Raw genomic sequence first — 27394 nt, 5'->3', positions numbered from 1 at the left:
ATGATTTAATATTTTTTTTTATAGAGTAATATATAGAATTTTTATAGGATTATAAAACAATATATATATTTTTAAGAGATATAAAAAAAGAATTTTAAATTTTTTTTATTGAAGAGAGTTAAAAAAATAAAACGATAACAATGAATGCAGGTATATTTTTTGATAAAGTTTTATAAATATATTAATTTTTAAAAATTAAAAATACTTTTTAGAGATAGTCATTGAACCTTGTGCTGTATGTGGTGATAAGTCGACTGGTACACATTATGGTGTTATATCATGTAATGGTTGTAAGGTAAATTTTTAACAATATTTTTATTTTTTTAAAATAAATTATTTTTTAGGGTTTTTTTAGGAGGACAATTTTACGTAATCAAACATTTACATGCCGTTTTAATGAAAATTGTACAATAGATAAAAATTTTCGTTGTGCTTGCAGATTCTGCCGTTTTAAAAAGTGCCTTGATGTTGGTATGAAAAGGGAGGCAATTCAATTTGAACGTGATATTAATTCAAGTCCAAGTATAAAAAGAAGTGATAGTCTAGATAACATGGATAATTCTGGACCTAATTCTAATAAAATGAATGGTAGTGAAACTCCTTCTCCTAGTTTAATTGGTAATCCAGATAGTTCAATTGTAAATAATATGCAAACTCCTAGGAAAATAAAAAATGAAGTTATTGATTTATTAATGGAATTAGAAATAAAAAATAATAATGCTTTATGTATGCATTATAGATCAAGTATTATCACTTCAAATTTAATAAATAATGGTAATGGGAGTGCTGGTGCTCCTGTTGATGTACTTCAATGTACAACAGAGGAATTAAATGAAATTTCAAGGACAACTCTTTTAGTAATGGTTGACTGGGCTAAAAATGTTAGTCCTTTTCCAGAGTTACCAATGGAAGATAAAATTATTCTACTGAAAAATTATGCACCACAACATCTTATATTAATGCCTGCTTTCCGTAATCCTGACTCAACAAGAGTTTGTTTATTTAATAATCCCTCAATATCTGAAGAAGAAAATGGTATGCAATTAAATTCTTTTGCTGCATTTAAAACTACAAATATAACACCAAGAGTTTTAGATGAGATTGTTTGGCCTATGAGGCAACTAAGAATGAAGGAGGAGGAATTTGTCTGTCTTAAAGCCTTAGCTTTTCTTCATCCCGAAGCTAAAGGATTAAAACATGAAAATCAAAAGAAGGTACGAGAAGCAAGGAATAGTGTTTTAAAAGCATTATTTGCTTTTATAAGTTCTCAAAATCCTACTGAAGCACCAACAAGGTATGGAAATATTTTATTACTTGCTCCAGCATTAAAAGCATTGACACAACTTTTAATTGAAAATATGACATTAACTAAATTTTTTGGTCTTGCTGAGGTTGATTCATTGTTATCAGAATTTATCTTAGATGATTTAAATGATCAATCAAAAACACCTGTGGCTTTACAACAACATCTACAAAAACCTTAATATATATATAGGCGAGAAAAAAAAATGTTCACAATTTTTTTTTCGATTTTTTAATAAAATTTTCTTAATCAAAAAAAAAAAAATGTAATGATAACAAAGTAATGCAATCGTTTTTCCAAAAAATTATGTTTTCATGCAATTATATAGCAATTAAAAAATGTGAAAAAGTTTTTAAAAATGAAGTTTAGTCCAAGTATGAGAAGGGACAAAAAAAAATAGGTGTAATGTTGAATTTTTGTGGGAAATAATTTTTAAAATATGTACTTTTAAAACTAAATTTAAATTTTCAATAACGCAAAAACTTTAAAAAAAAGTCGCTTTTTTGCTGAAATCAAAAAAAAAAACATAACTAAAGAACTTTTTTTTTTACATTTTTGAGTACTTTATTATCATATCTTTTTTGGTTTCTTAAAATGTTCTATATAAACCAAAGTTTTTTTTAAAAATACTTTTTATTTTAATGTTATTGCTGGTTCTACTATTTTAAATATAAAAATGCCTATGATACGATAGATTAAATTATGAAAAAAATGATTCAGGTAAATGTTTTCAAAATCAAATGTATTGTGAATTATAATATACAATAATTTATTATAATATAAAAAAACAGTTTATCAGTAAATATCTAAACTTAGATTATCTAAATCTAATCAATAAGAAAGTATACTTTATAAACGGTAATTAAAAAAAAAGATTTAATTTATATGAAAAAAATGGTAAACAAAAATTTCGATTATGATGCTAATTAACATATGAAATTTAATTTTCTTTCAATAAACTTCATTTTTAAAAATTAGAATTTGACATAAATTCTCAGAAATTGAGTAATTTTAGAAGAAAGTTAAAAAATTTTTTAAAAATAAAGATATTGAAAAATGAAATATGATGAAAGGTAGTGAAGACTTTGGTACACAACATATTAGAGATTCATTTAATGGATACAAATTTGAAAGGGTTTCTTAAAAATACAAATTAAATAAAATATTATTTTAAAAAAAGAAGCCTAGTAGTTTTTAAAATAATAACAATATTAAAATTCTGATTTTAGATTTGTGTTAAAATAGAATCCATGAATTATTTATAAATAGGTTCTTCAAAAAAAAATAGTTTTAGAATATCTAAATTAAAAAATAAAAAAGATTATAAACGAGTCATAGTAGTATTGTCAAAATAATGTTACCTTAATGAAAGAAATATACGTAGATTCATTGAATAATCACCCACCTGAAAAGGAGCTAAAAATAATTTTAGAAGACTTGTAATTTATTTCTTGTATGTTATTATACTTTGTTGTCAAATTGTTTTCAACAATAAAAAGTAATTTAAATTACGTAATAAAATATATGTTAAATTTTAAATAGAAAATCTAATTAAAAAATGTTTTATTATTCTTGAATGTGGAATGTAACTTGTTACAAAAGTATTTAAAAATATTTAATTATTTTAGAAAAATTAACATTACCATTTCAAGATAAATTAAATTTTTTTATATAATTTTAGGTTATGTCTTTAATATATAAATTATTTTTAAGTATTTTCTTTATACATTTCAATTATATAATATTATTTTAAATAATTTATAATTCTATGTTTAATAAATAATTTTTTATTATTTAATTTTGTCTTTTTAAAAAATGGAGGAAAAAAAAAAGTTATTTGATGATTTTTTTTTCAAAATAACATTAATCAAATAACATTGATGTTTTTATGAAATATTTTTTGACACCACAGATTAAAGCAATTTTCAAACAAATATATTTGATTAATTTTGTATTTAACTAAAAATATATATGAAAAAAAAATTTGTATTATAAACAAATATAATAAAAAAGATATAATTAAATTTATTTTAATAATTTCTAATAAAATATTTTTTAGTTTATAGAGATGATTATTAAAATGACATACTTTAAAATATATATTTATTTTTATGGTATTTATTTACATGACATTGATAGAAATATAATAAACATATACTATTAGAAAGAGTAAATTTTATATCATTTTATTCATATAAAAGAATACTGTAATTAAAAATGTCTTTGGTTAATTTTTTTACACTTTCAAAAAAATATTAATTTTTTTAAAGTTTACTTTGAAGTTTTAACATAAAGCTTTAACTATACTATGTACATATATACATGTATGAATTAATAAATAAAATGATAATAAAAAAATTATCTCTGGATTTTTTGTAGAATTTTATGTATTATTATACTTATTAATTCAAATATACATTATGTCATAAAATTTTTTCTTAAAAAAAATCTTAGTATTATTCAATAGTTTATCTTGAAAAGCGTTCTTAGTAAACATTTTAGACAAATTGACATTAAAAAAGCAATTAATTTTTTAAATTATTTTTTTCTTAAATAACTTTATTTTTCTAGTGCACTAATACTATTGATCATTTACTACATCATAAAAAATAATTTTTTTTTTAAAAAATTGAATAATCATTTATTTTACATTGATATAAAAATTTAATATTTACCTGTAATTGTAAAATAATTTTATGAAAAAGTATGTTAAACATATAATTATGATAAAAAAAAGAAGCTGAGAATTTTTTTTTTGTCTCTAAAGGTGTTTTTAAAAAATTATTTATCAAATTGTTTAAAATATTCCTCATTGTAGTGAGTATCGAATATTTTTAACAGAAGTATATTTTGTTTTATAAATATTGACATTATATGTTTATACTGATAAATTTTAAAAACAAAAATATTAAAAAAAAAAAAATAAAACATTTTAGGTAATTATTTTTTTTAATATTATTATCATAAAGATTATAAAAGTTAAAATAATATAATTTATTTTTTTTATATTGGAATAGTATTTTTTTTTTGGACCATACTAATCATTATCATAAAAATGTTTCAATATCTTTTAAGAATGAACTATAGTATTTTATTGAAATTAAGATATTTTAAATATTATTTAAAAAAAAATTTAAAAATATTAATTCTGTTTATGGGGAACAATAAAAAAATAGAAATATTTTTTTTAATAATGAAAAAATAAAAACAAATTTATATATTAAAATTCTATATTTATAGTTTGATTCTTCTCTTATATAAATTTACGATAATTAACATATTTCTAAAAGTTTGTGTAATTATGTATATAAATATTTAAGATATAGTATTAAGGGGTTTTTTTTTTAAGAAACAAATAATATAAAATGTAATAAATAATAAAATTTATCATATTTTTATTTATTATTCATTAAATTATTTTATAGTTTTTAAAAAACTTTAATTATTTTCATGAAAAAATCAAAAAATTAATTTTTACATATTTTTATTTAATATGATTAAAAAGTTATTTTATCTATTTTTACAATTTATAAAATACTGACACAAAGAAGTAGATGGAAATTTTATTTAGTAATTGTATCATTAATTTCTTAATATTTAATTTTCTGTTAATATTATATTCTATTAATATACAAATTAACTTTTAAATACTATGTAAAATTAGATTATATAATATATTTTTTAAGTTATCTTTCTTGTACATTGTACTTTATTTTATAATATAAAAATAAATTTTCTAAATATGACTTATCATGGTATCTATACAGTAATACTATTTTTATATTATAACAAGTTTAAATATTATATAATAATAATAAATTATTATTATTTTTTTTTTATAATAACTATTTGATTAACACTGAAATCACGGTATATTTTAATAGTATAATTAAAATTTTATCTTTTATTTGCATTATTAAATAAATTTATCTCTATCTAAATTATATAAGTATGTATTTAAAATATGATAGAATAATATGATTATAATATTTTGATAACATAAATATTTAATTAAAATAAAGTTATATTATTATTATAACTCTTAAATCTTGAGGTAATCTTATATAATATTTAATAATTTTTATATAAAATAAAAAAAAACTAGATACAATTTATCAAAAGAAATAGTATATGTTAAAGTACATCTAAAAAGTAGTTCTAATATTTAGAATATAAGATTAAAAGTAAGTAGACTCTTTTTCTTACAACAAATATGTATATATAGAAAAATAAATTTATATAAATGCCATAGTTAGCGAGGATACAAGATGCTTAATGTACTTTATCAACTATTGTAATAGAAAAAAAAATATATATATAACAATATAATACCTGTTTTAAAACAATATTTTTTTTTTTTTCAAATATATTCTTTTTTCTTATTTGATTAAAAGTTAAATCTATTTTTTTTATATCAAAAATATATAAATATTTTTATAATCTAAAAAGTAAATGAAAAATTTTTTTTTTACTTAAAAAAATAATAAAAAAATATATATATATATATAATCAAGGAAAGTAAATAATTTAGACATATTAAATATGAAAAAAAAAGTATATATCAGGAAATATTTAACCGGCAAGAATTGTTTAAAGGTATATAAATATTAATATTTTACAATTTACTTTAATAGTTTTGATGGTATCCTGTATGATTATTAACATCATATTTAACCATATTTCTTCCTCCTGATATTCCATTTATTAATTCATCATCATCCTCACCATCCTTTCTTATTCTTCTCCATTTAGCTCTTCTATTTTGAAACCATGTTTTAACCTATAAAATATCACAATAACATTAAAAGTTTAAAAAAAAAATTTTTTTTTATCAAATAAACTATTTAATGAATATTAAAAGGTTAAGTATTACACTTTATATTTATTTTTGTACACTCCTTTACAAGTTAAACTTAATAAATGGTATATTCATTAGCAACTTGGTAAGTAAACTTAGTGTCAATTACTTGTTAATTGTATTGAAATAGAACTCTACAATTATTGTAGTGATTAGAATTTTTTGTTTACAAAACTTAATCATCCACTAAAATATTTGATATCTTGGTATGTCAAAAGAAACAATAATTTTAAGTTAACATTAAAACTTTAGTTATTAATACTTACCTGTCTTTCTGATAATGATAATGATTTTGCCAATTTTTTACGTTCCTGAGGTGATAAATATTTGTGGTTGTCAAATTTGTGTTCCAGGGCATCTGTTTGTTCATTGGTAAAACGAATTTGTCCACCTTTTCGTTTTTGGGATGATTTACTCATAAATGGATTTAACCATGGAAACCTAGGATCCCAAGCTAAAAATATTTTTAATTATTATATAAATATATTTAAAAAAAAAATTATTTTGTTATTTGTTTGTTATATATTATTATAATAATATTAACTTACAATTAACTATAGGTAACCCACCAGAACCAATTTGTTGTTGTGCCTGCATAGCCATTGTTACATAATTTACAGCATTTTGCCAATTAGGATTTGGAAAAGTTCCATAAGGATTATTATTATTACCATTAATAGTTAATAATGGATTAGAATTATTATTATTTGCAGTTGCTGCAGCTAACATTAACATAGAATGATTATTAGGCATATTATTTATTAATGGTAGTTGAAGACCAGCTGTCATAGATTGAAGAGGATCAAATGAGGATTCTGGTGTTGATGAGGATGTAGATTGTTGTGAACAATCAGGTGACTCATTTTTTATATTATTATTTCCTACTTTGTCTTTTGAATCTTGAACTAAATCATTTTGTTTTATAGAAGGATTTAGTAAATTACAGATAGAAAATCCAATTGGAAAAGATTTGTCTGTTGATGAAGTCATTGTAGAAAGATAAGAAATGTGAAATGAAGATAATTTGACAAAAAGTTACTATCTATTAGCTAGTATAAATTGTAGGCGTGTCGTACAGTAATGAATAATAAAGTGTTATTTCTAATATACATATGTACCTCCTTAATGTAAATATTGATGATTGTAGTTAAGAAAGTGATAATCTTATATGAAGCACAGCTATTGCTCATGAGTTTTAATTGATATGAAAATTGAGTAAGAGGAAATGAAACAAAATAACACTAAAAAGTAATTTGATATTATAAGGGTAATTTTTCTTCTTTATCTATTAGAATCTTAATTTTTACCAATTATAAATAAAATATTTTTTAATAAATATATTATAATTTTAGAATTCAATATATATCTTGAATATCAAAATACATATATAAAAATAGTTATTGTTTTATTATATTTTTAATAATTTTATTTTGTATTAAGTTAAAAAAAAAATATATATATATATATAAATATTTCATATCAATGTTATTATAAAAATATATAAACACGATAATTCTACAAATTTTGTAATACTTCAACTTCTCAATTAAAAGATGATTCTTTATTAAAATAATTAAATCAAAATGTCTTTACATTCTTAAGAACATTTTTAATAAACTCTTCAATGAAAGTATTCAATTTGCTTAATAAATCTAGTATCACTCATACCCAGGATCAATTACAAATATTATTGCTGATTCTCAATTGAAAGGTGTATTGTATATCAATGACAACAAATGAACCTTTGTATTTTTCAAGAGGCTTTGATCGGCAAATTAATCAAAAAGAGTTAAGAGTTTGTTGATGAAGAGACCGGATTAACGCGGTAGTAGTAGAGACATTAAAAATACAGTACAAATTACTTTATTGCAACCCATACATTGATACTAACAATAAAATCGCTTAATAATCATTTATTAGTATTTCTTTCATATTATTGATAAATAGTGAATACTTATAAAGCTATTTAATAAAAAGAAGAGTAAAAAAAAATCTTTATATAAAAATTTAACTATCATATATTTGTTGAATGTAAAGAATTTTTTATATCTCATTATAACATTTTTTTTTAATTTTATTTTAATACAAATCAAAAAGATATAAGAAATCACGTTATTTATATGATTCTTTTTATATTATATATTATTTGAAATACTTTTATTATTTGATGTACATTACATTTATTTAATGTTAAATTTGACATAAATTAAGGGACTAACAATATTTAATTAATTAGATTATCAAAGTAAACAATGTAAGAAGATTTTTATTGTAATGGTATGAATTCCCAGAGTATAACGACAAGCTTATTATTAAATTAATCTTTTAAATACAGTAGTTGAAGTCAATATTTATTTTGAAAATGAGCAACGTTATAATTCAATTAACGTCAATCAACAACTTGTTTACTTTATATGGTCATGACATTAACTGACCAGGATAAGTGCCATTAGTTAATATAATGATTTTGATATTCTGATGTAATTGATAGGATTAAGTTAACTTCAAGTGGTAAATGAGATTAAATAAACATAAAATAGCTACTAATTTGTCATGTTTTATATTTATTAAATATTCATCTATCATTATTTAGTGATAAAGTATTAAGATATATAATATTCAATAGATTCTTTAAATATCAATGATATGATGACACAAAATGTTATTATATATTTCGATAAACTTGGATTTAACGTTCTTTGAATTTGAATATGTGAAAGAATTATAATTAATGAGTACAAAAATATTGTTAACCAATGTTCTTCAATATCCCAAATAATAACTAAAGTTTTATATGCATAACCTATAAATAAAATATAACATTTTATTTTTTTATTTTTCTAATTTTACATACCATAAGATCCTAATACACAATTAGTAAACTCTTTATTATATGAAATTATTTGTATTTTTTCTTTTGTTATAATAAAGTACATAAATTTTAAAATTAAACAATAAATAAAATACCCAAGAATTATCTGAACTGTTGTAGTATAAAACATCACAGCTGTATAATGAATATCATTATTGTCATTTTCATTAATTTTTATCAATTTATACCATTTAACAAATGTTTCATTCATTAATAATACCATTACAACAGTCAATTTACTAGTAACATCCTCATTTATAAGAACATGTCTGTAAGCTTTTATATTTTGTAAAAATATATCAATACATATTAATGGATAATCATCTTCTATGTACTTGTCTACGTATCTATTACAATATTTCTATAAAATATTATTTCTCACATTTTTAAATAATTCACTTACACAAATTGAGAGACGAATAATATTTTTTTCATATTGATGATAAAGATTATCAGCATTCCTCCCACAATTAATACAAATTTTTTTTCTTATATCTATATCCATTTATAAATAAATTTATAAGAAAAAAAAAATATTGTTCTTTTTTTTATTAATAATTTTATTTATTTAAAAAAAAATAATAATTATTATTAATTTATATAATCAGAAAAATTTTGGTATTAACTATTAATAATTTTAAAATCTATATGTTATAAATTATATACAATCTCTAAACATAATATTAACGTCAATTCAAAATATTTTTTACATTATCGCATTTCCACTATTCTTCTTAAGACACATTTAATGATGGCCGCTTGATCCAAACCGCGCAATTCAATTTCCTGGTTGTCAATAATGGTCAGTCTATTTATGTGTGCTAGTTAAACTTAAAAAGTATATGTATAAACCTATAAATTACTTTTTCTAACCTTATTTTGTTATAACAAAATATTTGTTAACTCGTTCACTCTTCAATAATATTGAATATCTAATGTAAATATCCATTATTTTACAAAAAAATTTATTTATTAACTTGTATATAATATAAAAATGATTTATTTATTATAATAATTTGTTTTATGGCTATCCAAATATTAATTAACAATTTTTTTTAAAAATATTTTTATTATATTTAATATCAACTTCTACAAAAATTGTTTTAATATTTATAATAAACAATATTATCTAAAAAAAAACTATAATAAAATATTATAAAATATTCATGAAATGATAATATTAGATTTTTTATAATTTAAGAATGACAAAGGTATATGCTGTCAATTTAAACAACCACATAATCTTTGTTTTGTCTTTAACTTTTTATTTTAAAGACATTTTTGAAAATTTGTCTTTATTTATTAATATTTTATAAAATATTTTTATTAATATTTACTTTAAAAATATTTATTTTATATATTTTTTATTTAAAATAATTAATCATAAATAAAAGTTAATAATATTTTCTTTTTATAATATAATATTTTTTAAAATTAAAATTTTTAAAAGGTTTGAATCACTAAAAAATTTTTCATATTCAGAGAAGCAGAGCCTGTACCTTTGCATTCTTCAATTTCATAAACCAATAGGGCTAGAGTATTACAAATTCGAAATGAGTATATACAAAAAACGTGGCATACAAGCAGAAGAATATATATTCTTTAGTTAGACATAAAGTGTATCAGCGTCACCCGCATATTCATCTTATATTTCCCTACATACATTCAAACATTTGAAATGTGTTTGTATATTGAAAGGTTCTCGCATCGGACACAACGTATCATTTCCGAGTGTAGTTAGCATTTTTGTTATTTCTTGGATTACTCTATCATGAATATATATTTTTTTGTCTATATTTAAACTTATTAAACATAGATATTTTTAGATAAAATTTGTACAAGTGTAACATTATACTAAAGATTGGTATATTGATATTTTATTGTGTATACTGCATTATCACATTAGTCAAAATATGACTGATCCACAAGATTCGGACCAAGAATTGAGGATTGATGAATCTCCTGAAAATGATAGTGATATTCAATGTCTAGGAGAATATAATGTTTCAGATATTAAAAAAAATACAAGTAAAAACTTTAATAATGCCGATATTTCTGAAAAACATGAGAAAAATTGTAAGACTTTAGAGAATAAAAACATTGATAATAATCTAGATGATACTACTAACATTACTAATGAAAAAATTGAAATAAATGATATAATAACGGAAAGAATAAAAGAATCTAATGACATAGATAAGAAAGATGATGAAGAATATAAAATTTCATATGATAAAAAAGCTGCATCACATTCTCCAAAATTAGTTGAAGACATTAATGGTACAGGAAAATATGAAACTAAAAAAAATTATATCATGAGAGATATAAGAGATATGCATAAAGGTAAGGAATATTATATTTATCTTTTTTTTTTTAAAAAAAAAACATTTTTTATTTAGAAATAATATTAACACCTTCAGCTGAAGGATTGTTAAAAATTCCTCAAAATCGTATTTCAATTGATGAAACATCTGTAAGTAACAATAATCAATATATAAATCGTAGTAGCCGTGCTTCATCAGTTTGTAGTTCTTCATCATTACAAAGAAACAAACGAAAATCTAATACTCCCAAACATGTTAATTTTATATCTGAACGTTTAAGTAGTTCCTTTGAAGAAAGTGAAGTGCAAAAACAAAAAATTCTCGATATTTTACAGGGAGCTTCTACAGATACAGAACCAAGAATTAAAGGAGAAAAACGAAAAATAGATGATGATGAAGAACATTTTACAAATGAAAAAAAAATTTGTGATGATAAAACTATACATCAAAATAATGTATCTAAAAATGACAAATTACCAATATCTAAAGTTTTTAATAATGCAGAAACAACATTGGGTAAATTATTAGGTGAAAAAGATAAAATCGATGAGAAACAAAAAGAAATAACTACAAAAAGTTCATTAAATGTTGCCTCACCAAAAGATGCGAACTTTGCTCCAATAAAACCAAAACCATCTCCTGCCATGATTTTCAAACCAATGAAATATCAAACATCTCCTAATTTGTCTTCACAATCTGCCTCTATAAGTAGTTCGAAAAGTCCTACAAAGAATTCTGTATCATCTTTATCTAATAATAAAGATAATTCCACTTTAATGTCTGGTAACAAGCAACTAAATGCAATTGCTCAATTATCTAAAAATATTTCCAAACCAAATGGTCAATCTCAAGGAAAATCATTAAATGATAATGATTTATCACAATCAACTTTAGCTACACCTTCAACATTATCAACAGCTCCACAATCAAAAAAACGTACTCAATATCATAAAATGATGAATAGAAATCAGGGAGAACCAACAGTTCGTGAAATGTTATCACCACAAATAAAATATACACGAAATAAAACTGAACAACAACCTCAATCTATTGTTTCAAGACCCAATGGTATAATGACACAAAATACATCATTTATCAATTATCCAACCAATGTTTATCCACAACAAATGCTTGTAGCTGCTGGTTATTCTAATTTTCCTGGACAACCTATTTATTCAAATACACCATATAGTTATTTAGTACCTGCATCAAATAATTTACCAACACAAATAGTTAATGAATCAACATCACCTCCAAAATTAGCACCTGTAGTTGATAATTCTAGTAGTGTAATTAATGGTAATAAACCTGATTCTGATGATTTTAAAGAAATGCCTGACATTCAACATACAAAAGCTCAGGTAAAAGACGACAATGCAAGTGCAAAAGAAAATAGTAAACCAGCAAAAATTAAAAAACTTATCGATGAGAAAGACATTGAAGAGGTTAGTAGAGCTTTTGAAAAAGAAGCTGAGAAATGTAATGGATTACGAGGAGGACGAAAACGTAAAATATTAAAACATTCATTAGATGGTGGAACAATGATAGAAGAACATCCTGAACCACCTAAACATGTTCTTAAAAAATCATTAGAAAAAATTGTACCGAAAAATCTTCTTGAAAATGCAAGAAATTCTAGAGATAAGAAAAAATTAGGCGTTCCAACACCACAAAAAAGAAAAGCATCATCTAAAGAAATTCAACGTTTACTTGATATGGATTTTGGTGTTGGAAAGTCACCATTTGAAGAAACTAATTGTGACAAATATACTCAATCTATTTTAAAATTAAGTAGAGAAAATGAAGACAAATTATCTACAGTAAGTGTTGATAGTATTATTAAAGGATATTGTTTACAATGTAATAATCCATTACCAACTCCAAGAACAAGAAAGTCAGAAATTAAATTTTGTAATAAAGATTGTGAAAAACAATATAATACAAAAAATAGACGATCTCTTAGAGACAATGTCTCTTTATCCAGTGATGGCGCAAAAGAACCTGAACCATCATCATCAAAAGATATTATTACTGAAGTAAAAAAAGGAAGGGGTGGAAGGAGAAGTAAGAATGCTAAAGTTGAATCTCCTGCCATAGTTGAAACACCGAAAACATCAAAGAAGACTCCAACACCGAAACAATCTCCTAATATACCAGCACCAAATCTTGTCCCTGAAGTTCCAACAACAGATCAAACAGTTTTTAAATCACCATCCTCAAAATCTATCAGTGAAGAAGATAAATCTCCCATGCCAGTACTTGAAAGTGCAAAATCTCCAACTTTATCACCACAGGTGACACCTAAAGAAATTATTGCAAATTCAATATTTACAATTGAAGGATTAGATGTTTACAAAGTGAAATCATGGACACCCTACGAAGTAATGCTTTGGGTAAACGGACTTTGTAAAAATGAATTGGGACAAATATTTAAAGATGAAGAAATCGATGGTGAATGTCTACTTATTTTAGATAAAGAAACTTTAAAACAACATTTACAATTCAAAGTTGGTCCTAGTATGAAAATTTTAGAGGAAATTAAAAAATTAAAAGAATTACAAAAATTATCATAGTTAAATATTTAATATACAGTCAAAAAGTATTCTTTTTTTTTTACTTTCCCAAGGGGGAGTTTTTCTTATTTGCAATATTAAAATATATGTTAATAAACTCATTTTTGTATAATTTTTTATACTATTTCTTTCTTATAAATTGTTAAAAATAAAGTTATAAAATTATTATTAGAAATAAATAAATTATTATCCAACTAAAGTGTTTTTTTTTTTTGTATTTTATAATTTACACTTTAATGTTTTTAAAAGTTTTTTTTTGTATATTTTTTGTGATATGTAAATAAAACTTATTGACAGTTACAATTTTATTTTTTGACTTATAAATATTTTTTAAAATCATATTTAAATAACATTTTAAGTTTGTACGAAAAATATTAAAAGTTAAATTATTATTTGTATGTAAGTACTTGAAAATGTGAATTATGTTTAAAGAAAATGTCATTAACAAAAAACATATGCTTTTTTTTATAAAATCTGAAAATAAGTAAAAAAAGTTTTCAAATAATTTACTATATCTTAGTAAAGAGAGTATTAAAATTTATGAAATCATGTAATTTTAAATAAAAAAAATATAAAATAAAAAAATTTTAATGATTTTTATGTAAATAGTTTTGGGTCAAAATTTTACGTTGTAGTATTATATTTTTTAAAAGTTCACCAAAAAAACTTTAAATTTTTGTATAAATATATTACGTAATTTTACTGTTCCTGGAAAAAAACCTTTATATTTAACTGATAATCTTTTATTTTTTTGCATTTAAATTAAACTTTTTTAAAAATACATAAAAATAATGAAAGAAAAAATTGAAAATAAATCGTTATTAATACTTTAAAAAAATATCTCAATAAAATTAAAATTTATTTTTAAATATTTTATAGAATCTAATTATTATTTAGAATTTTATAATGTATAAAGTTAAATATTAACCCAAAAATATTATTATAACTTATATAATATATTTATACAAAAATTAAAAGTTTTATTGGTGCTCTTTTTAAAAATAAATAAAACAACGTAACAATTACAACCTAAAATTACAAATATATGTAATCAAAACATTTCCTCTTTTTTATATATAAAGATTTCATGGTTTCTAATCCCCTCTTTTACTGTTATGTAGAATAAACATATAAAGCAACATACTGTTAATTGAAATGTAAACTCACTTATGACAACCAAATTAGTTTCATTTATAACAACTTTGAAAATATTAATATTAAAAAGTTCTTATTTAATATAATTTATTTATAAAATTAAGTTTAACCCCTTTTATCCTTCTTAAATAAAATTATTATTTATTATGTCATAGAAATTAATAAAATAAATTAAAAATTATATATATTTAAATTTGTTAAATACAATATAGTAAATTGCCCAAATATTGTAAATATACATTTAATTATTTAAATTAACTTTTATATAACGTTTAATTTTTAAATATTAAAAATTATTAAAACATATTTATAAAAGCTTAAACATAATTATAATTATAAAGTAAAAAAAGTTTTAAATATCATCAATAACAAAATATTATTGTTGAAAAATCTGATTATTCAAATTTTTTCGAATAACAACTAAACATTTGATGTTTTAAGCAAAATTATGCATAATGTTAATAGTTTTTTTAATCTGTTAATTCTTTATAAAGTATTTTAAGGATAATTTTATATTTTTACAATAATAATTTTTTCAATTTTAAAAAATTTAATGTAGATAATGGAAAAAATTTCCTTTGTGATAGTAATTAACATTTTTTTGCATAAAAGTTAACGTATTAGATTGCCATCTGTGCGAAATTCCAAAGAATTTTAATTCAAAGAAAGAGATATTATAATAGAATTATTTAAGCAGATTTGTTTCTGCATCGTGGTAAGAAATGACCTGCGTATCATTTATTTTACCTGAAAATCTTTTTTTTTGATACATTTTTTTTTATTGTAGTCACAAATTAATATATCATTATAATGGATGAAAATAAAAATATTGATACTGAAAATATTGATGAACTTGGTTTAGATAAGATTCTGGTTCTTGTTGATGATTCTATTTCTAAAAAGAACTTTTTGACAGAAAAACAACAATTTGATGACATTTCTTTGTTACCGTATAATAATAATGAATACAATCAAGAAGTTTCAACAGAAAATGAGGGGACCAATTCAATATTCCAAGAAAATGATTATATTAATAAAGAAAATGAAGTACTTTTAAAGTAAGTTTAATATTTTGAAATTTTAAACTAAAATTTAGTCGAGATGAGATGATGGAAGAGGATTTAATTAATAATTTCATAGATGACGATGAAGGATTAGTAGATGAGTTGGATAAACCAAGAATAACAACAATATTTGATCACCCAAATACAGATTCTAGTTTTATTGTTATTGTTCCTTTATTGGAAGAGAGAGGATTTGAAGGAATTATTGATAAAGTTGTTTGTGAAATAGAAAGTTTTATGAAAAATCGTTCATTGACTTTTTATGTTGAACCATTAAAAAAGTTGATTAGAAATTTAAATTTACTTACTAGTGAAATAAAAATATCAATTAATATGAAAGAGGACACTGATAAGTTATTTAACGCTGTTCAAGAGTTAGCACAAACATTGATTACAAATACAGGATTAGATTGTTCAGTAAAAATTAGTCAAACTTTTTATACTTCAATAGTCTTTAAGTAAGTTTTTGATAAACAATTTTTTTATTAAAAAAATTATTTAGCCCTAATGATGGCTTGCTACCAGTTGAAACTATGCGTTTTGGAAATATATTACACCCAAATCGTTTTATTTGTCATAGAACTCATGAAGCTTCTGATTTTGACAAATATCGTAGACTACTTAATGCATTTCATGGATCAGATGACCTGCCAAATAGTATTATTTTAGATTTAGAACATGACAAGGGTGAATTTTCATTAAAATTTGGAGCTAATACATATCTAAAAAAAGATCCTTATGCTGAGGAGGAAGAAGCTAATGAAGTTGTTATTAATCTTTTTGCCAATTATATAGCTTTCAGAAAGTTTATTTTTTCTATTAAAAATAATCCAGATGGATTGTTAGATGTAGAATTATACTTTGTTCTTAAACATCCTCTTCAAGTCCGTTGTTGGAGATATGCTAAATATAAAACTGCAGGTGAACGTATGAGTAGAATTAACATGCTTCGTGTCTCAACTTGGAATTCTGATGATGACAATAACATCCCAATAAGTGAAGCTTTTGTTGTTAATGTATCTTTAAAAAGATTAAAGTCATCTCAATTATATGGAATTGTTAATAGATTTCTAGCAAGATCTGATTGTGAGGCGGAATACCGTACTATGTCAATAATTAATATTACAACAAGAGATTATGTTTGTGATCCCGTGGATGATTTAAAATATCAAGAAACGATAATGGAATTACCATTTGATATAAAATATCTTATTTCAGCAGTATTTATGAGAGGTGGTTTTATAAAGGATGATTTATTACTTGATATTAAAAAAAGGAATGAATTCATTGATACTGTACTTCAATATTATTCACAAGATAGTATTTTAACAATTGATAGTTTGGAACGTCTTGTCAAACAAATAGACAAACAAGGAATATCTGATACTGTTATAAATATGTTAAAGTATCTTCATAATGAATTTGAAATAAGTGGAAAACAAATAATTCAAATACAAGAAGATCAAACACGTAGTGGATTTGTTAGATTAAGAAAATTGGTAATTACTCCAACAAGAACATTACTTATGCCTCCAGAATATATAATGTCAAATCGAGTTTTAAGATATTTTGATAAAAATGGTGAACGTACACTTAGAGTTGTCTTTCGGGATGAAGATGGAGCAAAAATGCGAACAACTAGTACTGGTGATTATCTGATTAAACTTACTGTTGGAAATTGTTTGGCAAAAGGATTTACAATTTGTAAGATTCAATTTTCATACCTTGGTTCTTCTAATTCACAAATGAGAGATAATGGATGTTATTTTATTGAAAATCAAAATGGTTTAGAAGTTACTCATGTTAGAAAAACAATGGGACATTTTAGAAGAGAACCAATACCAAAATTGATGGCTCGTATCGGGCAATGTTTTACACAAGTTCATGTTTGTGATAAAATAGAAATTACAAATTCAATGATTGGATTTATTGAAGATTTTGAAGGTGGATTATTAAGAAACGGAAAATCATACATCTTTTCTGATGGTTGTGGTTTAATTTCATCTGCAATGATGGAGAGAATTGCTAAAGATATTGGAATATTTCCTATTGTTCCTTCATGTATTCAATTTAGATTTCAGGGAATGAAAGGTGTTCTCGCTATTAGTGAAAAACTTAATTCATTAAATAAGGCATTTGAAAATTCTAAAGGAAGTGTTATGACACAAACTGCTTTTAAAAAATTAGCCTATCTATCTCAACTTCATTTTTTATTTAGACCATCTCAAGAGAAATTTTATGCACCATGGGCTAATAAAATTGAAATTGTTAAACATTCTGCTCCAACTGTTGTTTGTTTAAATAGACCTGTAATAAATATTTTAGATCAAGTTTCTTTAAAACAAAATCCAACTACAAATGAAAGGATCAGAGAACGTATTCATCAACTTTATGATCAAAATATTTTTGATGCTACAGAACCATTAATTGATGAGTTTCATTTAAGAACAAAATTAAATGAGTTTCCAAAGTTTTTAAATTTTAAATCACTTCGTTTTGATGATGGTTTTACATTAACAAGAGAACCATTCTTTAGACAACTTCTTACTGCCAGTACAATATTTACAATTAAAAATATAATGAAACGTATGAAAATTAAAATTCCTTTTTTTTTGGGACGTACAATGTTTGGAGTTGTTGATGAAACTGGAATTTTATCTCCAGGACAAGTATTTTTCCAATACACACATAATATTGATCAATATAAAGATTCAAATAATGACAGTTTTGCTAAAGTACATGTAGGAAGAGTTATGGTTTCTAAAAATCCATGTACAAATGGTGGTGACATTAGAATGTTTGACGCAGTTGATATAAAACAATTACATCACCTTCGAGATGTTATAGTTTTTCCAAGTTGTGGACCAAGACCACATCCTGATGAAATGGCTGGATCTGATTTGGATGGAGATGAATATTCTGTTATATGGGATGATAGATTATTTTTAGATAACAATGAAAAACCATTTATCTTTACTAATAATATTGATAGAAATCTTGAAGATGCTAATATTGGAAATTTAGATGAAGAAATGAGAAACTTTTTAGTAGATCACATTAGACAAGATTCTATTGGTCTTATTGCTAATGCTCTTTTAGTCAATTCTGATATATATGGTATTGATAGTAAAGTATGTCAAACAATTGCTCAAAAACATTCAATAGCAGTAGATTTTGCAAAATCTGGTGTATATCCACCACCATTGACAACAAAAGGTACTAAGAAAAATCCTCCTGAATTACCAGAACGTTTTCCTGATTATATGGAAAAAAGAAGATTTCAATCATATGAAAGTCCACGTTTACTTGGTCAACTTTATAGACGTCTTAAAAAAGTTGATGATATTCTTACTATTTCATTGACACATACTTCTAAAGAAGAAATTGAAATTGATTCAGAATTTGTTATTAATGGATGGGAGGCATATAAAGAAGTTGCATTAAATAGGTATCGTGCTTATAAAGCAATGTGTGGTAATATTCTTGAAAGTTATAGCATAGAACATGAATTTCAATTATTTTCAAGTTCTTTTCTTAACTTAAAAAATCGTATAAGTGATGCAGATAATGATGATTTATCTCAATATAATACTGCTCACGTTATTGAATCCCGACTAAAAAATGTTATTGCTGATGTTAGGACAACATTCTTTCAACAATTTGAGGAGGGACGATTATGGTTACAATGTACAGAAAAAAAATTACCTAATGAGAATAGTGAAGTATTTAGAATTAGACAGGTTCTTGAAAGAGATTACATTTATCCATCAGAAGAAATGATGAAATTAGCTAGTGCCTATTATATGGTATCGTATACAGATAATCATGAAAATCAATTTTTGTCTTTTCCTTGGACATTACGTGATATTTTAGTTGCAATGAAAGTAAAAGCAAGATCTAATCCTAATTGTACTATTACAACAAGACAACCATTGGCAGAAGAATTGACGACAAAAATTTTTACTTTCTCAAAAAAACATGCTTTTTTCAAAGAATTTCAAGAAGGTTTTGGTCCATATGGAAGATATTGTCCAATGTTAAAAAAATATGTCAAACATTATAAAGGTTTAGATAGTTTACTATTTTTTGTTTGTAATTGGGCATCAACAAATGAACAATTATCTACATTTTTAAATGTTGAACAAATTTGTATAATATTTACAAAATTCTTAACAAATACACTAATAAAGATGAATTGTGAATCAGTTTCACCTAATTATCTTCCCTCATATATTGAACCAAATTCTCCACCTGAAGATTTATCAAAAATGCGTCATAGTATTGGTAGAAAATTTTTAGATTTTTTACGTGTTATTTCATTACAAAGATTTAGAGATTTAAAGTTTTTAAAATTGGATCAACCAAATACAGGATATGATTTAACATTAGTAAATAAAGAATGGGTTTATCTTCATAATCATGGAATGGAAACATATCTTAAAATATCTTTATCAAAAAATTTCTATCATGTATTACCATTCCTTTCTGAGTACACAAATGAAAGACCAACACAAGAAGTTATTGCTGATATGGAACCATTTGTTGTTGAAGCTAGTGGTCAATATAGTGAAGAGGAATTAAAAAGTATGATAAATTCTCTTCGTCAGGTTATTGGTATCAAACATCTATCTCTTCGAAACATTACTAGAGGATCAAAAGGTAAAACTCAAAGATATATGGTATCAGCTGTTGGAACTCTTAAAGAACGAAATGCTGTTAAATATCATCTATCAGGATCTAAATATCGTACTGTACCCTTTTTTAATAATCATGCTGCATTTACTGTTAATAATTATATTGATATTGAACTGGCATTATTTTTAGCAAAAGAATGTTAAAAAAAATGTATTTTTTTAAATAAGATTATTTTTATAATTGTAAATATATATTTTTTTTTTAAATTTAATTAATTTAATATTTGTTAAAAGTATAATTTAAATAAATTATTGATAACAATATTTTTTATACGGTTAAAATTTTATTATTTCACCTTTTTATAAATTAAAATACAGGTAAAAATGAACTGTATATAATAACAACTCTATTTTATATGATACCATTTAATTTTAATAATTAAAGCACTTTTATATTGAGATAGGTATATGTATATATTTTTAAAGAGAAGAAAATATACAGTTCTAAAAGATTTATATAATTACAATGTTTCACTATCAAAAATAGTAAAACCAATTCAGCAGTCTTGTTTAAAATGTTTGCTAGAAGAATTACTTTCATCAATGACACTTTTTCTTTTCCTTCCTTTCTTTTCAGTACCGTCAATAGAGAAAAAAGTCAAACCACCCTAAAATAGTAAATAAATAAAAGTATAAATAAAAAATTTACCATTAAAAGAGGTATAGCAGGTGTTGTATTTAATACTTCAATAAATTTTCTGAGATCATTCATTTTTCTAAAAGCAATTATACCAATACCTTCTGAAAATGAATCAACAAAATAAGGATTTAAACCATTTGAGTTAGAAAATCTTAATAAATCGTATGGTGAACAACGTGAATCTAAATCAACAAGCTTCAAAGAATAAAAATCTTCATTATTATTATTATTGTCTGAGGAATCCGGTTCCACTAACTGTTTATCTTCACTATCATCCATTATTTCTGAATACATATTTAATTTTTAATCTAACTTTAAACAATACACTATAATAAAGAAAAATATAATAAGGAAAAAAAAATATATATAAAAATAATATAATAAAATAATACTCATATAATATTTATAAAAGTAAGATAAGAAAAATTATACTTCTAAACAAGAAATCAGATTATAAATATAAAAAAGGGTAGTAAAAAAAAGTAAAAAAAAAAAAATGTTGTTACTAACCAATTTTTTATAATAAACTTGTAGATGAAACGAAAATGTATTAATAAAAACAAATTATTGCACATACAAATATATATCAAAAAAATATATTACTTTCTTCACTTTGATTATTATTTTTTTTTTTAACAATAGAAGAAATTAAATTGAAACTATAATAAAATAGTTGGAATAATGCCTATCAAAAAATTTATTGTCAGATGATAGATATATACTTACTATATTTAATGAAAGTGAATATTAGGTTGTTTAAATAAAGATTTATTAACATATAAAGCTATTTTTAAAATATAATACTTTTTAAAAGTTATAAAAGTAATATAAAAAGTATATTTATATCCTTTTATTATTTTTTTTTGTATCAAATATTAATATTCTATCTTTAAAATATTTTTTTATTTATATTTAAATATTAATATAACATTCTCAAGTTAATTATTAGTATATTGTTTAAAAAATTTATATATCAAAGTATAGATTATTTAAAAATTGTAAAGTTACAGGCAGTTGTACAATTTTTATGGAAGATAGTTTATCTAATGATCTTTCTTCAAACACTTCTGGTATGTTTACTTATTTTTTCAAATTTTTTTTTTATATTTTAATCTATAACATAAATATTTTTTTTAGAAGCAAAAATTTATTTTCGGGATTTAAATAATTTATACAATAAGAATTCAATAAAATTAGGTATTATGGAAAATTCATGTTTTAATGATGATAAACTATGTGGAATTATACAAAAGAAAGATTTAGTTAAAAATATTGATGAAATAAATTGTCAAGAAAAATTTCAAATAGTAAAACCACAAACAACATGTGTTGGTTGTGAAAAACATGCTGAATTACTTTGTTGGTCATGCCAATATAATTCATATGAGCCATGTATTAATTTTTATAATAAAACATCTAAAGATAATGAAAATTTACAGGACGAAGTTTCAAAAAAAATAAAAAAAATAATGGAAATTGGTGCGAAAACTTCATTAACAGAAATGAATATAACAGAATTAGAAAAAAAAATAAAAGAAAAAAAATGTTCCGTATATTTATTAGGAAAAAGAAAAAAGCAATTAGAATATTCAGTTGAAAGCAAAAGTAAGAAGATTAAAGATTTGAAGGATAAAAACAACTGTGCGAATGATTATAAATTAAGTTTAGTAAGAAAAGTTACAAAACATGAAAAACAATATAATAATTCTTCTAAAAATATTTGTCGAAGAAAATGTGAACGTATAATATGTTTATTAAGCAATATTATTCCTATTACAAAAATTCAAAGGTACATAGAATCTCCAGTAAAAAGTGACTCTGTAGTCAAAATGATAAAAGAAGCTGCAAATGATGTCATACCACTAGATTATAGAGCTCTTTTAAATAACAGTGAAAAAATTGCTTATGACATTTACCAAGTTTGTGGATGTGAAATACCTGAATTAGATAAGTATAAAAATTTAAAACAACAAATAAATAATGGAATATATTCAATGAATATTGAGTATAAAAAGCAACTTGCTGCATTAAATTTCCTTGTTTTAATAACAGAAACATTGGTTCCACTACTCAATGTTATTTTACCATTTCAAGTAAGTTTATTTTTTAAAATTTTATATCAATAACTTTATTTTATTATTTTTAGTTTACTCTTAAAACTATAGTAGATTGTGACTCCTGGGACACTGACAATTTTGAAGGAACATGGATAAAGTTAAATTTTGTCATAACACTAATTTGCTTACAAGCTTCAATGCCACCAGAAAAGATACATTTCCTTAAACCAATGAAAAACCTTGTTGAATTAAAAGTATACTGTAATGATTGTATCAAAAGTGGTAATTTGGTACTATATCCACGGGCATTTAGTGGTAAATTAAAAGAAAAATACTGTGAGTTATTTGCTGAAAATAAAAAATATACAGAAGAGGTAAGGATAAATATTTTCATATTAAATAATAAAGTAACTATTTTTTTTTAAGTTTGCTGACGATTGGGATCTTATATAATAAAATAAAAATAACAAAATATATGGGTTAGTAAAAATACATTTATTTTTTTTTTTAAATACTAAATAAATAACTCAATTTCTTTTATATTATTTTGAAACAATTCACAAAATGCTAGTACGATCACTTAAAATAAAGGAACTTGTTATTTTCTTAACTCTAAATCCTTAATACGACTTTTTAAAGATTCAATTTCACTTGTTAATTGATTTACCTTCTCATCATATTCTTTTCTTGTAACATAACCTTCATTACTATATGATGGAAGGGTAGGAGATTTATTTCTAAGAATAACTTTGTCGTCAACATTACTACCAATCGTGGGAGAGAGGACATTTGTAGATAAATGTGATACAGATCTGTCAAATTTTTTTTCTATCTCAGGAGTATTTGTTTCTTCAATTGCCTATAAATTTTTTAGTAATATAAAAATATTAAAAAGATAAATAATATTTAAAAAAAAAAAAACATACAGTGTACCGGTTTTTTATAAACATTGCAGATGGTGGCCTTTTACCTACTGGTTTAATTCTATTTACTGTTGGTCCAAGTAATTTTGCTGTTGGTTTATTATCAAAAAGTCCACCTCCTTCAGATAAACTTTCAGGATTTTTACTACCTCCAGGTGATGGTAAATTATTATCATTGGATTGATCATGTCCTAGTGATGTATTAAGAGATGTCATCATTCCTCCACCTAAAGAAAATCTACCAGCTAAAATAAAAATCATACAACAATAATGTAATCATAAAATATATATATTAAAAAATAAAAAACATACTATTCATTGGATCAAATTTTAATTTTGAACCAATTAAATTTCTCCTATCAGCAACAGAAACACCATCTAAAGGTGAACTTATCCTATTCATTTTATTATTTCCAGGAGTATGAGACATATTATTACTAATATTGTCAGGACTTTTATTATTATTATTTCTTGATTGAGTACAATCTGCGTTTAAATTTTGATTGTTAATGTCTTTGCTAGGACTAAGGCATCGACTAACATTACTAGAATTATTCATACATCCGTTAGTATTATTAAGAGCAGCATTGCTATTGTCTTGTGTTGTCATTGTTGCATTAGATGATATATTACTTGGAATTGTCATATTTTGTTGAGCAGCTATTGATGACAGAGATGATGTTGGTGAGGATGTTATAGATGATGAAGAGTTTAATTGTGTTACTAGTGTTGAAACTGATTTAGGTTTTTGTGGTAATGCTGGTGGAATAACACTAGATATTGAACTATTTGGAGCTGGCATTGGTGGTTTACGATGAACAGGTGTTTCAGGTATTGGTATTTCACGATATTTTGTAAAATTTGCTGGAAAAACCCCGATTTTATTTGTTGTTAGGTGTTTGCCTTTAAACCACCCTTCTTCAACATTATTACGTTCAATAATCAGAATTCTATCACCTTTTTTTAATGTTAATTCATCATCACGAGACGCTACATAGTCAAATGCAACTAATGCAATATCTAAAGTGTAAAAATAATGGAAAATGTTTATATATATTTAAAAAAAAAATAGATAAATCTACCTAATTCACTTTCTATTGATGTATTATTCAAATGACTGCTAGTTGTACTACCACTCTCTGAGGGAGTTCTTTTTTTATCAATATTCTCTGGTGTGTCAGAAATTCTTTCAATATATGAATCTGGAAAGACACCTTTAGTACCATTAATTGACCCAAACAACCATCCATTATCTTCACCTTTATCTAGTACTCTAACAATATCCCCTGGTGTCAAAGATAATTCATCATTTTCTTGTGGAATATATGAAAATCTAACAATAGCATCATAAGGAAATGTATCAGATGATTTATTTATATAAGAATTTTTCCACCCTATATTATTTCTATTACTACCAGGAGACTCCTGAACATCTATTTGACTTATACGATTTATCATATCTTGCACCTTTCCACCATTCATATTTAATCTAAAATACAAATACATAATATTTAACAATTTGTAACATTAAAAAAATAACAAAAAAAAAAGTTTATAATATAAACAAAACAAAATTTAAATATATAATCAGGAAAAAAAATTACCCCTAAAAATTTTTTAAAATATTTTAACAGATAGAAAAAAAAATTTTTTTTTAATTACCAAACAAAAGATATTTTAATAAAAATTGATGACAAAACCATGTATAGTTAAAATCAGATAAAATAATACTACGAAACAATGTAAATAATAAATATTTGTAATATTAGATTCTTTACACAAAATTATAAATGTGACAGAAAAAAGATAAAAGCTTTAACTTTGAAATAAAAAGCATTTACAAAATATTATTTATGTACAAGTTCTTAAATAGAACTATTTTAATAACCTATCGACAAAAGAGAGAAAATACTTCCACAATTAAAACATGTTTTTTTTTTTAGAAGTTTTCACACAAGAAATCGGTAAAAAAAAATTATGTTATCTTGTAAAGTGTTTATTTTCTTTTGGAAATCAATTTTAGTATTAACTATATGGGTGTTTGTCTTTACATACAATATTATGATTCATTTGTTTGAAGATTTATAATGTTACAAAAAAAGTAGTAACATTTAAAATGGTAAAAGAATTATAAAAGAAATAAATTATGTTTATTTTTTTTTTGTTAATAATATTAAATATATGTCTAGTGGTAATATTTTATCTTATATAAATAAATAAATATAATATCAATATAATATATGTGGATTGAGTATTAAAATTGTGCCAATAATCATATCGAGTACAGTCAGTATAAAAATAAATGGATAATAATGAGTCATTGATTAGAAATTACTAAAGTAAAATACTTTTAAAAAGAGTATTTTTAAAAACGTATAAACAATTATATATAAATGTATAGTTTATAAAATTTTGTAAAAGTATTAATTTTACATTGGCAAAATATTTTTACAAGTCAAGGTAATGATAAATAATTATCAATAAAAATTATATTTATTATGTCAATTATCAAGGATGACTCATGTCCTTGTGACATATGTCATTTTTGTTAGAGTATATTATGGAAATATTGTTTAAAATATTAAATATATCTTTATAGTAAGAAAGTAAAAGAAACTCAACAATGATCTATCAACATAATTTTTATGAAAAGTACTTTTATGTTAAACATTCAAAATAAAATTTCTAAATTTATGATTGATAATACTAAGTACATAACATATACAACAATAAATAAGACTTTTCTTACATATAAAGCGATAGAAAAAGGGGAGTAGTGAAACTATCATCATTACCTTAGATTTTATAGGTGATAACTTTATAAAGTAAAAATCACAAATGTATATTATAATAAAATTTATTGTTTAACCATTTTAGAAATTATTATTGTTTAAAATCATGTTATAACATAATGATCATTATTGTATAAAT

The 27394-nt window shown here is 22.7% G+C and overlaps 8 protein-coding genes across 8 annotated transcripts; 4 read left to right on the top strand and 4 right to left on the bottom strand.

The window, feature by feature from the left end:
- Positions 1-140: 140 nt before the first annotated feature.
- On the top strand, positions 141-1484 carry SRAE_2000162300 (Transcription factor HNF-4 homolog; the record flags this gene model as incomplete). Its single annotated transcript, XM_024652597.1, has 4 exons — positions 141-150; positions 213-295; positions 345-1035; positions 1096-1484. The coding sequence occupies 4 exons, from the start codon at positions 141-143 to the stop codon at positions 1482-1484; spliced, it is 1173 nt and encodes a 390-aa protein (XP_024506157.1).
- A 4446-nt stretch (positions 1485-5930) lies between these two features.
- Positions 5931-7151, bottom strand: SRAE_2000162200 (Hematopoietically-expressed homeobox protein HHEX; the record flags this gene model as incomplete). Its single annotated transcript, XM_024652595.1, has 3 exons — positions 5931-6083; positions 6428-6615; positions 6710-7151. The coding sequence occupies 3 exons, from the start codon at positions 7149-7151 to the stop codon at positions 5931-5933; spliced, it is 783 nt and encodes a 260-aa protein (XP_024506156.1).
- Positions 7152-8764: 1613 nt separating this feature from the next.
- Positions 8765-9538, bottom strand: SRAE_2000162100 (Protein ARV1; the record flags this gene model as incomplete). The annotated part of the gene is made up of 3 exons (XM_024652594.1): positions 8765-8964; positions 9016-9394; positions 9437-9538. The coding sequence occupies 3 exons, from the start codon at positions 9536-9538 to the stop codon at positions 8765-8767; spliced, it is 681 nt and encodes a 226-aa protein (XP_024506155.1).
- Positions 9539-10946: 1408 nt separating this feature from the next.
- On the top strand, positions 10947-13930 carry SRAE_2000162000 (Sterile alpha motif domain and Sterile alpha motif/pointed domain and Sterile alpha motif, type 1 domain-containing protein; the record flags this gene model as incomplete). Its single annotated transcript, XM_024652593.1, has 3 exons — positions 10947-11109; positions 11149-11376; positions 11433-13930. The coding sequence occupies 3 exons, from the start codon at positions 10947-10949 to the stop codon at positions 13928-13930; spliced, it is 2889 nt and encodes a 962-aa protein (XP_024506154.1).
- A 1965-nt stretch (positions 13931-15895) lies between these two features.
- On the top strand, positions 15896-20987 carry SRAE_2000161900 (RNA-dependent RNA polymerase, eukaryotic-type family-containing protein; the record flags this gene model as incomplete). Its single annotated transcript, XM_024652592.1, has 3 exons — positions 15896-16143; positions 16182-16607; positions 16652-20987. The coding sequence occupies 3 exons, from the start codon at positions 15896-15898 to the stop codon at positions 20985-20987; spliced, it is 5010 nt and encodes a 1669-aa protein (XP_024506153.1).
- Positions 20988-21340: 353 nt separating this feature from the next.
- Positions 21341-21777, bottom strand: SRAE_2000161800 (Hypothetical protein; the record flags this gene model as incomplete). The annotated part of the gene is made up of 2 exons (XM_024652591.1): positions 21341-21451; positions 21493-21777. 2 exons carry the CDS (start codon positions 21775-21777, stop codon positions 21341-21343), a joined length of 396 nt encoding a protein of 131 aa, XP_024506152.1.
- A 733-nt stretch (positions 21778-22510) lies between these two features.
- SRAE_2000161700 (Hypothetical protein) lies at positions 22511-23993 on the top strand (the record flags this gene model as incomplete). Its single annotated transcript, XM_024652590.1, has 5 exons — positions 22511-22553; positions 22621-23088; positions 23152-23576; positions 23630-23914; positions 23967-23993. 5 exons carry the CDS (start codon positions 22511-22513, stop codon positions 23991-23993), a joined length of 1248 nt encoding a protein of 415 aa, XP_024506151.1.
- Positions 23994-24138: 145 nt separating this feature from the next.
- SRAE_2000161600 (BcDNA.GH03163) lies at positions 24139-26166 on the bottom strand (the record flags this gene model as incomplete). The annotated part of the gene is made up of 5 exons (XM_024652589.1): positions 24139-24399; positions 24467-24708; positions 24776-25483; positions 25546-25904; positions 26126-26166. The coding sequence occupies 5 exons, from the start codon at positions 26164-26166 to the stop codon at positions 24139-24141; spliced, it is 1611 nt and encodes a 536-aa protein (XP_024506150.1).
- Positions 26167-27394: the final 1228 nt, after the last annotated feature.

The sequence above is a fragment of the Strongyloides ratti genome (assembly GCF_001040885.1).
Source record: "Strongyloides ratti genome assembly S_ratti_ED321, chromosome : 2".
Classification (NCBI taxonomy): Eukaryota; Metazoa; Nematoda; class Chromadorea; order Rhabditida; family Strongyloididae; genus Strongyloides; species Strongyloides ratti.
Note: the sequence above shows the minus strand (reverse complement) of the source record. Positions and strands in the feature narration are given on the sequence as shown.